The 12,926-nt window shown below is 44.0% G+C and overlaps 1 protein-coding gene across 2 annotated transcripts in view; it reads right to left on the reverse strand.

Annotated features, from left to right (window-relative positions):
- Positions 1-368: 368 nt before the first annotated feature.
- The window catches only part of LOC139053401 (uncharacterized), a 50,657-nt gene continuing 38,099 nt past the window's right edge, over positions 369-12,926 (reverse strand). The window contains exons 5-6 of one of the 2 annotated variants that reach the window (XM_070530418.1): positions 9,226-9,260; positions 369-583 (exon numbers count right to left, since the gene is read on the reverse strand). In XM_070530418.1, coding sequence (XP_070386519.1) covers positions 514-583; positions 9,226-9,260 — 105 coding nt within the window. In that variant the 3' untranslated portion in view covers positions 369-513. Of the gene's footprint in view, positions 584-6,339; positions 7,133-9,225; positions 9,261-12,926 lie in introns of those variants that run through there. The other variant, XR_011510454.1, reaches the window with a different exon arrangement.

Here is a 12,926-nt window from a genome sequence, read left to right on the forward strand (position 1 = left end):
CACTCTATTATTGACAATTCATGCCAACGCAAGCGTATGTTCACACACCTTCCTGTTTGGCTTACGTAGACTTCGCCGCATGATAGAGGAATCTGATAGACTACCCCAACACTGCAATGTACGTAGGAATTGGGGCGCTTTATTCCGTACCTTTGGGACCTATTCGTATTTCTTCCTATGCGCGAGCATAATCCAACAAGCTGGCCAGGAGCCGAAAATGCAAGTTGGCACCTGTCCTTGTATGCTCTCTGTGGTTGTTTGTTTGCACAGTTATAAAACTGTTTGCAGAACCATTAAGCTTTGACAATCACTACGTATTGAACTAAAGCGGAGACTAACCTGCAGTAAGCAGAGAAGCGTTCCGTCTAGCGACATGGCGGCTTTGGATCCGCCATGCCCACAGAAGATGAAATCATGCCGGTCTTTTATAGCGGCACCAAGTCATGACGTTAGACTGAGATACTTGAAAGGGTAGGCCAGTAGAATTGCGTCGCCAGATGACGAAAGCGTTGATCACGAACTGCCGTTGATCAACTGGTTCTTGCCATGTAGATTAAAACAGTAATGGACCCAAGACGCTGCCCTGGGGAACACCAGAGGAGACATCAGTTAAATCGGATTCATATCCGTCGACGACGGTGAACTGCTTACGAAATGACAGGAAATTACGCAACCATGAGATAGTTGAAGAATGTAAGTGCAACAACGATAGTTTAGCTATTAAGCGGGAGTGTGGAACATGATCAAATGCCTTGGAGTAGTCCAAAAAATGCAGTCAGTCTGGAAACCTTCATCCATGTTAGAAAAAAAGTTCACTGGTGAATTCTATTAACTGCATGTCACACGAATATCCCTTCCTAAATCCATGCTGGCTTGGGAAAAAAGTTATTGCATTCAAGGTAATGTGCGATGCCTGATGCGACGATGTGCTCAAGAAGTTTGCATGCGATACAGGTTAGATATTGGGCGATAGTTACTGACATGATTTCTATCACCAGCTTTAAAAATGGGAATAACTTTAGCGATTTTCCAATCATCAGGTATTTCCCCGGTAGACAATGATTGCTCGAATATGTTACAGAGGATAACGCTGGAATGATTTACGGTGTTCTTAAGTATTTTAGAATTTATGCCGTGAACGCCACAGCAAGTTGATAACTTGAGGTTATTGATTAAAGATGCAATACCAGTATCAGTTAGGTTTATAGGTTCCATGTACTGATAGAGGACATCGGTTAGCTGTGGGATACTGGAATGGTCTTCATGAGCAAAGACAGATCTAAAGAAAGTGTTAAAAACAAATGGACACTCTTGTTTACTTATGGGTGCCCCGATGTTGTCTTGAAGTAATATATTAGCATCCTTGTTTTTCGGTGATATGGTCTTCCAGAATTTTGACAGGTTATTCTTGATAACAGATTGAAGATGACGTGAATAGAATGTGTGTTTAGCTTTGCGTACAGCTTGACAGTATTTTTGATCAGCTGCTTTGTGGTTAAGCCGTGATTGTGAGGTTCTTAATTGTTTAGTTTTCCTAAATAAACATTTCTTTTTGTTCTTTAGCGTGCACAAAGACCAGTGAAACCAAGGCTTTCATATATTAACCCGGAAGGAAATTCACGGTATGTATGAGTGAACAAGGTCAGTTAATTTTTCTTTAAATAAAGTCCAGTTTTTGTTGACCGGTGTGCCAGGAAAAGTAGGAATATATGTGCGGCAAAAGTTTTCTAAACCGAGGTTGATGGCATCGTAGTCTCCTTTTTTATGATCTAAGATTTGTTTGGGCCATGTGATACGCTGATAAAAAGATGTAGTAATTGTAAATTCGAGAAGCAGATGGTCACTAAATTCTTCACAAAAAGGCACTGGGCTGATAAACTCGGGAGCACTTGTAAGGATCAAATCCAAGATGTTATCACCGCGGTTAGGTTGATTTATTATCTGGACAAATGGAAAATCTAGACTAAACTCTATGAATTCATTAGAGTCGGTAGTTTAATTACAAAAACAGCGCCGAATAAAACAACACACGAAGAAGGGAAACACGAGACAGCACATAGGCGCTAACCAACTGCTTAACCAACTAGCCCACCAACACATGCTCAGAGTCGGTAGAACAAGATGCTAGGTTTTTTCAGTTTATGTCAGGATAGTTGAAGTCACCCAAAAGGAAGATATGAGCTGTTTGGAATTTCTGTTTAATTGCACTAAGGTTATCGGTCAAGTCTGAAGTGAACGAGGTCGTATGATCTGGTGCTTTGTAACATACCCTAAGCAGGCACTTGTGCGCCTGTGAAGGAATACAAACCCACAAGATTTCCAGTGGGGAGGAAACATTAACATAAAAATGTACGATCTGTTTTTTCATGGCGACTAGGACGCCACCACCCCTTCTATTGGTCCGATCATTCCGGTGAATGATGTAATCCTCAGCGTCAAATAAAACTTCGTGATCAGCAACATTTGAGTTAAGCCACGTTTCTGCTAATAATAAGATGTCAGTACCATCGCTTTCTAAGCGAGAGCATAGTTCAGTGCGCTTGGGGAGAATGCTACGAATATTAGTGAAAGATACTTTAAGCTCCCTCCGATGGTCGACTACAAGCATTTGAAGCTAACGTACTAATATCTTGTGGACGTGTTGCCGGGGCGCAGTTCAGCTATCTGGAAGACTGTATCACAGTATTTGAAGCAGAATCATACGTGTATACCCGTTTATCAATACTCAACTTTTCAACGTTAAGCCTGAATGGCATCTTTTTAGATTTAGCATAGTCAAGAAGATTTTTTCTCGCAATGCGTGTTTGAAGAGAAAAATCCTCAAGCACGGCAAAGCCAGTGTCCTTGAATTTATAGCCCTGTTCGAAAACACGTTGCCCGTCTTTAAAGGAGGTAAATTTAGCTATGATACGCCTACGTTTATCTTCATGATACTGGCCGAGGCGTTGGGCGCGTTCAATTTGTGAAGACTGCAGATTGATACAAGATGATTCGTCCAGAGTGCTATAACTTTTTCTTAGGCTGTACACCATGACTCTGAAGCATCTTCAGAAATACCGAAGAAAAGCAAATTTGATCGTCGCATTCGGTTTTCTGCGTCTTCACAGCGGGAGTGTGGTATCCTTAGTTTGTCCGGTAAATTACAAGCCGAAATAGATGAGCTGAATTCCAAAGTGCTATGGGCGTTTTTAATCTCTGCAGAGTCAACTTCAATTGCACGGATTCTTGCAGACAGCTGCCTCAACTCGACATCTACAGATGCCTGCCAGTTCTTTATTGCGAGCAGGTCATCCTTAATTTCATCTTGTCCGGATATAATCTGCTGAACTGTTGCTAAGACCTTCGCCAAAACGTCATCATGCCCAGGGCCTGGATTTGTTTCAATATCACCAGACAGAATTCTGCCAAAACATGTACACCCAAAAATGAAACAGGAAGTGTGGCTCGGGTATTAATGCCAGTGTCTTGGTGTACTACTCGATTCAGCCGCTGGGCTCTGTGAAAGTATCCACTCTTGTTGCATTTCTTTCTCCATGTTCAACTGCCGGCCGCAATTGGTTGTAATGCTGCGGCATCCACAGCACGAAATCCAGCCATTGACAAACATAGGTCTACATAAGGTCTACACAAGTGAGTGTAGCGAATGCCTTGGAGGGTAGCGAGAGCGGGCGAACAATGTACATGTCAAAGTGATAGAAACAGGCATCACAGAGACGAAAGGAGTGCATTGGCGACTTCGTGTGTTGCGTCCTCTTGGAGCGCTGACAGTGAAGGCATTCGCGTGCCCAGCGGCGCATATCAGAGTACACTCAGGTGGCATGCTGGGTGGCATGAACCTGGGGATGACTTGCATGGTGTAGGTTATCAAACACTTGATGAAAGAGTCGGAATGGAATGAATGGCAGTGTTCGACTCCTTGACATGTTGCAAGTGGTAGCGACTGAAGAAAATGGAAAGGGGACGTCTGGAAGCACTAATGACGTTGCAGAGGACCGGAGGTCCCGAAGCACGACGTCTAAGTGCTGCACCGTAGCAATTTCTTCGATGTCAAGTGTTGCCGTGGATATTGCGTCGATACAGAAGGCATCTGCAGCTGCGTTGACCAGGCTTTCAATGTATTGTATGTCCACGGTGAACTCGGACATGAAATTGAGGTGCCACCAAAGGTTGCGAGTCCAGCTCAATGTTAACAATGGCAACCGGAATCCAGCTTGGAGTTCTGGCTGGTTTGCCCATATCTTCAAGTGGGTACGACGGCCACCAAATGTTGTGGGTTCGAGTGTCTTAACTTCTCATGGGCAGTGCCGATTCTACCTCCAAGGAAGAATGGCAGAAAAAGCTAGTTACAGCATGGGATTCCTTTCAAGGATCCGCTGAGCGAGCTGGCGCACGTGTCCACGCACACGCTGACATATGCTGTTAAGTACATTGTTAGTGCACACATCAACAATGACGTCAAATCTAGCTAACACCGAGACATTTAAACTGATCAACTATCTCTATTTGTTTGGAGTTAAATATGATGCTATTGCGTGGACAAACTGGTTTATATTTCAGCTGGAAAATTACTGCTCTTGTGTGTTTTTTTTTTCATTACCACGCATATGATTAGATTGCGACCATTTTCCCAGCGAAGTCATCGTCATATTGCACCCTTGTATGAGTTCATGAATGTTATGTCCAGATAAGAAAATGCTTGTACCATATATTATGAATCTGGCATTCGGGTTAATGTTTACAATGTCATTAACATAAATGTTGAAAAGTAGTGGCCCTAATATACTGCCTTGTGGGACACCAGAATTAATTGGTTTTATTTCTGAGTATGATTATGTATGTTGACAAGTTAATATTTTATTAGTTTTACAGCCTGGCTTCATATTCTGAAGTACCGTAGCTTCTCTAGAAGTAACTCTTCATTAACAAGATCAAAATCTTTTGAAAAGTCAAGGAATATTCCCATCACAAAAGCTGTTTTCAAATTGTGACAGAATATATCCTTTTTTTTAACAGCACTAGTTCAGTAGATTTGTTTTTCTGGAATCCGAATTTACATTTGGTGAGCAAATTGTATTTATTTATAAATTTTGTAAATCTAGAATGCCGAATTTTCTCTACGAATCCCGAGAAATTTCCCACCCCCAAAAGATATCCCACCCCTAACTAAGGTCCCAGCTTAGGCATGATAAGGCACCAGTCAGGCATGATAAGGCACCAGTTGTTATCTTGGTAAGTGTTTGGAATGCACTCATAAAATCATTAGAGTGCAACACCATCTCAAATTCGTTTAAATTCTTGAAACCTTAAATTCTTAAAACCTCGTTAAACCGTACCTCCTTAAACAGTAGTTTCGTTTTAAATGTAGTAAAGTGAAATCCCTGACTCAGTGGCCATTTAACATAATGCATTTTGTATCTGCATAAACCGTACCAGCTTATTACGTATGTATCGGTTAACACGCAGTGGTTCCACTTTTATTTATTTATTTATTTATTTATTTATTTCCAGATACTGCTGTCTCAATACATGAGACATAGCAGGAGTGGATACACCAGAGATTAGATCAACACAACATACAATGAACTTGAAACGTAATTACAAAATATGGTTAGACAATTCTTCACAAACTCACAAACTTGATTGCACAACCACAGCAGTTTGTCCCCATCGGGCAGCCTGTCAGAACAAACCTCACAGATCAAAACAACAGCCTTCAATCGCATTGTCTGTTTGTGAGTGAAGCCACATCAACATCATTTCGGTGTCGTACAGGCAAAGACTCGGGCCATGCCGAAGCTCGGAAAAAAAGCACCAGGTGCTCAGCACAGAAGAAAAATTACGACATTCGACCCACTAAAGCATATTCTAGTACTGTCAAACCCCGTTACAACGAACACCACATTAACGAACATTTCAGATTAACGAACTTTTATGAAATCCCGTGCCGACTGCTTATAGTTTCAATGTAAAAATATTTCACTACTACAAACTTCAGAATAACGAACATTTCAGAATAACGATCGTTATTTAATTTCCGTGTCATCTTAACAACACCTCAGTACTACGAACTCATATCGCGAAATGCGATGATGATGATGAAGCAACATTCACTGGGCCCGAAATAAATCGGTGGTGCACGCAGGCACCAGACGGGGTGGTTCCCTAGTTATGGGACCCATATGTTTCCAGCAGCTCCTGGCCCCTGTCCGTCAGTGCGAGCTGAATCGGTAGGGCGGGGCTGGATAACAAGGTCTCCCATCGCTCAAGGGATTGGGGATTAGGGGTATTTGGTGGGAAGGGGAGGAGGGGGGGTCTTGAGTTTTGTGCACTCTGCCAAGACGTGCGGCAGGGTGCCCTTTTCTCTTCTGCAAAAAGGACAGAGCATATCGTATTCCGCAGGGTACATGCGGTTCATCAGTACGGGATGCGCAAGCGATCCCGCCTGCGCTCGACGCAGGATCGTCTGTTGTTGCCTGGTGAGTTTGGGGTGCGGTTCTGGCAGTCTGCACCTTTCTTCTCGGTACATCCGGGTAATGTCCCGAAAGCTGGTAACCGGGTGCGGTAGCTCTTCCGGCTCGTGCTCGGCCCGGATTGACATTTCTCGGGCATGGTAGTCGGCGATGGTGTTGCCTGCTACCTGCGAGTGAGCCGGGACCCACACGAGCTCTATGGCTCTTCCCGGAGGCTTGTGCTTGGCTAGAATGGCTCGGGTCGCGGAGGAGATTACCCCCCTGCGGAAGCTTCTGTAGGCTGTCTTTGAGTCGGTGACTACGGTGTCCACGCTCGACTGTGCGAGTGCAAGGGCTACGGCCGCTTCTTCGGCAACTGCGGGGTCTGTTGTCTTCAGGGACGCGCTGACGATCAGCTTCTCTTTTGAAGTAACCACCACGGCTGCACGGTCACTGCGAGGATTCTTAGATTTCAGTGTATCCGTCACGGCAGTCGGAGCTCTAAGCTAGCAGACGGTGCAGCGCGAAGAGCGGGCCGCCTTGCAACTTGCTTCCCGCAAAAACCTGAGATGGCGCGGAAGGAGAAAGATGCGGGCGGAGACTTTTTTTTCCTTCTCCGTTGTGGAGGCAACGATGCACCAGGTTTTGTGAGTGGAGAGGCGGGAAGCATGGGCTCGTAAAACCTGAGACGGTGCGGCAGAAGAAAAAAAAAAGTAGTAATTAACGCTGAAGTGGGCCTTTTTTTTTTTTCCTGATGCGGAGGTGACAACTCTAAACCACGGCGAAGAAGCGAAAGCAGTTTTCTTTGAGCGAGAGAGTAGAGATTCTTCGCGAGATAGAAGACGGGAAGAAACAATCCGTCGTGGCTAAAGAACATGGAGTGGCGCGGTCGACGATCGCCACGATTCTCAAAGATAAGGAGAAAATCTTTAAGCACCAGCAAGAATCTTGCTGCACGTTACGGCAGCACCCGAAGACCGCGACGAGTCCGTGTCGGCCACAGATGCGTTGGACTGCTTGCGAAAACTCCGCATATTTATAGTCAAAAGCGGCACAGCGACCGAAGGCGTGCATAAGAATGCGGACGGTCTGGAATCGTTCGTGCTGCAGAGTCTGTGCTGCACCCGTCAGAATACGATTACGGACTGTTTCAAATAAATGTGCCTTGCCTGACGATCACGTGTGCATTGTGTGAGAAACGAGTTCAAGGAGGTACCGTTTCAAAGGTAGGACGCTTGCGTTACTGAAATGCTATTGTTATGGCTAATTTTTGGGCTTTCACTATAACGACCTTTCAGAATAACGAACATTTTCCCGCGGTCCCCTGAAGTTCGTTGTACCGAGATTTCACTGTACACTGTAAATACAGCTGCCCTGGCCATTCCGACAGCGGTGACAACAGCCAAGAGTGGAACCAGGGGCACCGGCCACTTACCAGGAGCATGGAAAAGTCCAGTGTAAAGAGCATGAAAATTATAAACTGTGCCCTCGCACGGCGTGCGAAATGTGAACGGCTGAACTCTCTTTATGAGAAGAATCCGCTCGCTGTTCGCAGCCAGCACTGGAGCACACATGCCAAAGGCGCTCTGGCACAGCGTACGGAGATTTCAGTCAATTTTCCGTGTTTGGCACAGGAATTGGCGTTTGTATCAAAACGGCACCATTGGCGCAGGAGTCCCACCTCTGCGTTTTCAATGCCTTGCACTGCGAAGGCTACGGTACAGTGGGGCATGCCCACAATGATCCCCCTTCTAACTGTCACCTTTGCATAAAGCTCAAGTTTAAATTTTGATGTTAACGTTGACACCACGACTTTCAATTTTGGTGCCTATGACGCAGTAAACATAAGCAAAACGTGGTTGTCCTCGAGAAGCCACAGCGCTTTTAGCCAGTGGACTCGTAACTGAAGCCTGCGGTGGTCGCTGTATCTACGCTACGTAGCCGCCCACAACAACCAATAGCAGTCGCATGTGGGAATCTGCTTTATTATGAAATAAAGTGTAAGCCTGCCTCCTTAAGAGAGTAAGGAGGCAGGTTTCTGTTGAAAAGAGTGTTCGAGAGAAAGGCGACTTCGTGGTCTGCTTGCAAGCTCCACGCACCACATACGACAGTAAAACTTGGCTGATACGTTCACAGCAGCATATGCTACCAACGGAGTATGTTATTTCACCAAGCTCGACGCGTGGTTCAGAGCCCCTTTAATCTATGTGCTACTGCTGCTATGAAGCTTGATTGTGAGACACTATTAAACACTCACTCATGTCAGAATGTAATAATGTACCGACAAGGGTAACAGAAAAGACAGGTACCATATTGAACCATTTCATAACCAAGTATGATAGGTGTTGCATAAAGGCAGGTGTCATTTTTTTTTGCGATAAGTGATCACTCGCCCATTTTAAGTGTCCCAGGTTAACATTTTAAAGAAGCAGGACTAATCTTACTTGTAGCGAGACATAAATCCTGCTACACTGTCGCAATTCTGGGACTGGTGCAATGTTGTAAATGAAAATGGCCCTGACGCAGCTTATGAGCAGTTTCTGCGCAAAGTTAAGTGGATTATGACAATTGTCTTCCTTAAGAAACCTCTAGTAAGTGCAGGAAACATACAAATCTGTCAACGAATTATGAACTGCTCAACAACATAAGAAAAAGTGACTAGATTTAGAGAGCATTTCTTCAAGTAAGATGCACCGACGGACTGAAAACTTGTACAGCATTTAGAAACCCCGTGAATGAGGATAGTGACATAGCAGAGAAAAATTATTATACTCACCTATCCAGCTCTTCTGCAGGAAGATCTGAAGAACTCTGGAAAAAATTAAAATCAGCAATTGGTCACATACCTCCACTTACTGAATTATAAAGGATGGGGCGTAGTTCAAAGGTCTCGAACTCTGATGCATTTAATGATAATTTTGTCTATTTCACCCGCTTGTCTATGAATAGCAACATACCGGCAATAAAATTTCCTAATGAGCAGACCATTTTCTTAGACTGTGTTAATGAAAGTGAAGTAGTTTCGTCTTTTATGAAACCAAATAACAGCAAGCCTATCGACGCGTCAGGCATACAATTAACACGAGTTACGTATATTATTCTTGAAACTTATTGTGCGCAACAAACAGGGACGAAGAATAGAAGAAACACAAGGACGAGCGCTTTCTAACAACTGGTTTTATTTTTGAAGATCCACCTGCTTATATACCCACAGATCTGCGCAATCTAGTCATCCATAGCACGCCTATAGCGCATATAATACACACAGATCTGCGCGAACAAGTGCTCTGGATGACTGGATCGCGCAGATCTGTGGGTATACAAGCAGGTGGATCTTCAAAAATAAAACCAGTTGTTAGAAAGCGCTCGTCCTTGTGTTTCTTCTATTCTTCGTCCCTGTTTGTTGCGCACAATAAGTTTCAAGATGAATTTGTTCCAACTAGGCCGACTAGCAGTCTTGCGTATATTATTGACATTAATTATCATGCGCTAGTTCATATCTTTAATACGTCTTGCAACAGGAAGCTTTCCACGTAAAATGCATTATGCAAGAGTCGCCGTAATATACAAGAAAGGTGACAGAAACGAACCTCCCAATTACCGTCCGATTTCTTTTTGGCAGTTGTTTCAAAAAGATTAGAGAAAATTTTACTTAAATGTTTCACATCCTTTACTGAACATAAAATTTAATTCATTTATTTATTTAAAGTACCTCACAGGCCCATTTAAGGGCATTGGGTAAGGGGGACAACAAAGTGTTTCAACAGGAGTAAACAACATAAATATCAATACAGGAATTCACAAGATAAGTAAAGCAACGTTCAATAAATGTTTGTCTACGCTAAGCTTTAGATAGCGTAAAAACAGTAATATCCTCATACACACAAAAAATACAAAAATTCAAGTGTGAAAAACAGGGAAGGAAAGCAGGTCAATAACATCCTTATACAATGTTCCTACAGGAAGCTTTGCAATTCTTCGCGAAAAGCGCCCCAATTTAAGCATGCTATGTTATCAGGAAGACTGTTCCATACAGTTATGACACATGGCAGTGCTGATGCGTTAAATGACAGTGTATTGCCAAATATGCGCATGAAGCTATGGCTATTGTTAAGGCAGCATGACGTGCGCGCTGGTACTTCAAGCGGCAACAGATGAGTTCATTAACATTCGTTAACAATTTCCTCTCGCTGCCCCAGGATGTGTGAAGATAAAATTGTCAGTAAGTTTGTTGTTTTTATGCATTTCGCTTTGAGATATCTTATGTGTAGAATGAAAGTAAGTTTAGAGTCAAGTATGATGCCTAAAATCTTCTGCTCTTTGTTCGCAGGTATTTGTTGCCCATGCATTTCCATATTGGGATCCGCAGCAAGAACTTTCTTCCTGGTGAAAAGAGTGCAAGAACTTGGGGGGTTCACTCTAAACTTATTTTCGTCTGGCCACTTAGAAACTCTGTTCAAGCACTGTTGTACTTGTCTCTAACACACTGTAAGGTTGCAGGATTTGAAACCTATCTGTATGTCTTCTACATAGATGGAATGTATGTATGCTTGTGTCGGTTGATTTGCCATTGTGGCGGCAGGTAGGTGACGTCCGCTGCGAAGTTTCGTGATTGTACCCCGCACCTTCCACCAAAATGTTGCAGGAGAAAGCAGGCCCACGAATGTAAAATAATGTATATTTACAAGTGAGGTTAATGGCGTTCAGGCAAGTGCCAGACTTCGTCTTCCTCTCGACCAATCCAACTTCTTCCTTCACTTCACCGTAACAATATTGTAGAGATAGGACAGCCTCCTGCAAAGCTCAAACTGGTTGCAGGTGATTGTTTAATTTAGACACAAATAGCTAATCATCATCATCAGCCTGGTTACGCCCACTGCAGGGCAAAGGCCTCTCCCATATTTCTCCAACAACCCCGGTCATGTACTAATTGTGGCCATGCCATCCCTGCAAACTTCTTAATTTCATCCACCCACCTAACTTTCTGCCGTCCCCTGCTACGCTTCCCTTCCCTTGGAATCCAGTCCGTAACCCTTAATGACCATCGGTTATCTTCCCTCCTCATTAAATGTCCTGCCCATGCCCATTTCTTTTTCTTGATTTCAACTAAGATGTCATTAACTCGCGTTTGTTCCCTCACCCAATCTGCTCTTTTCTTATCCCTTAACGTTACACCTATCATTCTTCTTTCCATAGCTCGTTGCGTCGTCCTCAATTTGAGCAGAACCCTTTTCGTAAGCCTCCAGGTTTCTGCCCCGTAGGTGAGTACTGGTAGGACACAGCTATTATATACTTTTCTCTTGAGGGATAATGGCAACCTGCTGTTCATTATCTCAGAATGCCTGCCAAATGCACCCCAGCCCATTCTTATTCTTCTGATTATTTCCGTCTCATGATCCGGATCCGCCGTCACTACCTGCCCTAAGTAGATGTATTCCCTTATGACTTCCAGTGCCTCGCTGCCTATTGTAAATTGCTGTTCTCTTCCGAGACTGTTAAGCATTACTTTAGTTTTCTGCAGATTAATTTTTAGACCCACTCTTCTGCTTTGCCTCTCCAGGTCAGTGAGCATGCATTGTAATTGGTCCCCTGAGTTACTAAGCAAGGCAATATCATCCGCGAATCGCAAGTTACTAAGGTATTCTCCATTAACTTTTATCCCCAATTCTTCCCAATCCAGGTCTCTGAATACCTCCTGTAAAGACGCTGTGAATAGCATTGGAGATATCGTATCTCCCTGCCTGACGCCTTTCTTTATTGGGATTTTATTGCTTGCTTTATGGAGGACTACGGTGGCTGTGGAGCCGCTATAGATATCTTTCAGTATTTTTACATACGGCTCGTCTACACCCCGATTCCGCAATGCCTCCATGACTGCCGAGATTTCGACAGAATCAAACGCTTTCTCATAATCAATGAAAGCTATATATAAGGGTTGGTTATATTCCTCACATTTCTCTATCACCTGATTGATAGTGTGAATATGATCTATTGTTGAGTAGCCTTTACGGAATCCTGCCTGGTCCTTTGCTTGACAGAAGTCTAAGGTGCTCCTGATTCTATTTGCGATTACCTTAGTAAATAGTTTGTAGGCAACGGACAGTAAGCTGATCGGTCTATAATTTTTCAAGTCTTTGGCGTCCCCTTTCTTATGGATTAGGATTATGTTAGCGTTCTTCCAAGATACTGGGCACGGTGGCACTGTCGACATGCGGTTCACAAATTGCCCGTTCGTCTACATTTTGCAGTTCGTCTTCGGCCTGCTACTCGACGCAGGCGATATGCGGCTCGGAACTACCGGGAGCACTGCGACTGCGCTGGACCGGCATGCAAGGAATGACTACGCACCGACGCTGCCGACATGGATCTTCGACTATCAGCTACATCACCTTACCGGCACATGCGCCTACCCATCTGCTGTAGAGCGCCACCAGGAGTCTGCACAATCTGCGGCTATATATGCGTTCCACAAGGGAC

The sequence above is a fragment of the Dermacentor albipictus genome, unplaced genomic scaffold (genome assembly GCF_038994185.2).
Source record: "Dermacentor albipictus isolate Rhodes 1998 colony unplaced genomic scaffold, USDA_Dalb.pri_finalv2 scaffold_111, whole genome shotgun sequence".
NCBI lineage: Eukaryota > Metazoa > Arthropoda > Arachnida > Ixodida > Ixodidae > Dermacentor > Dermacentor albipictus.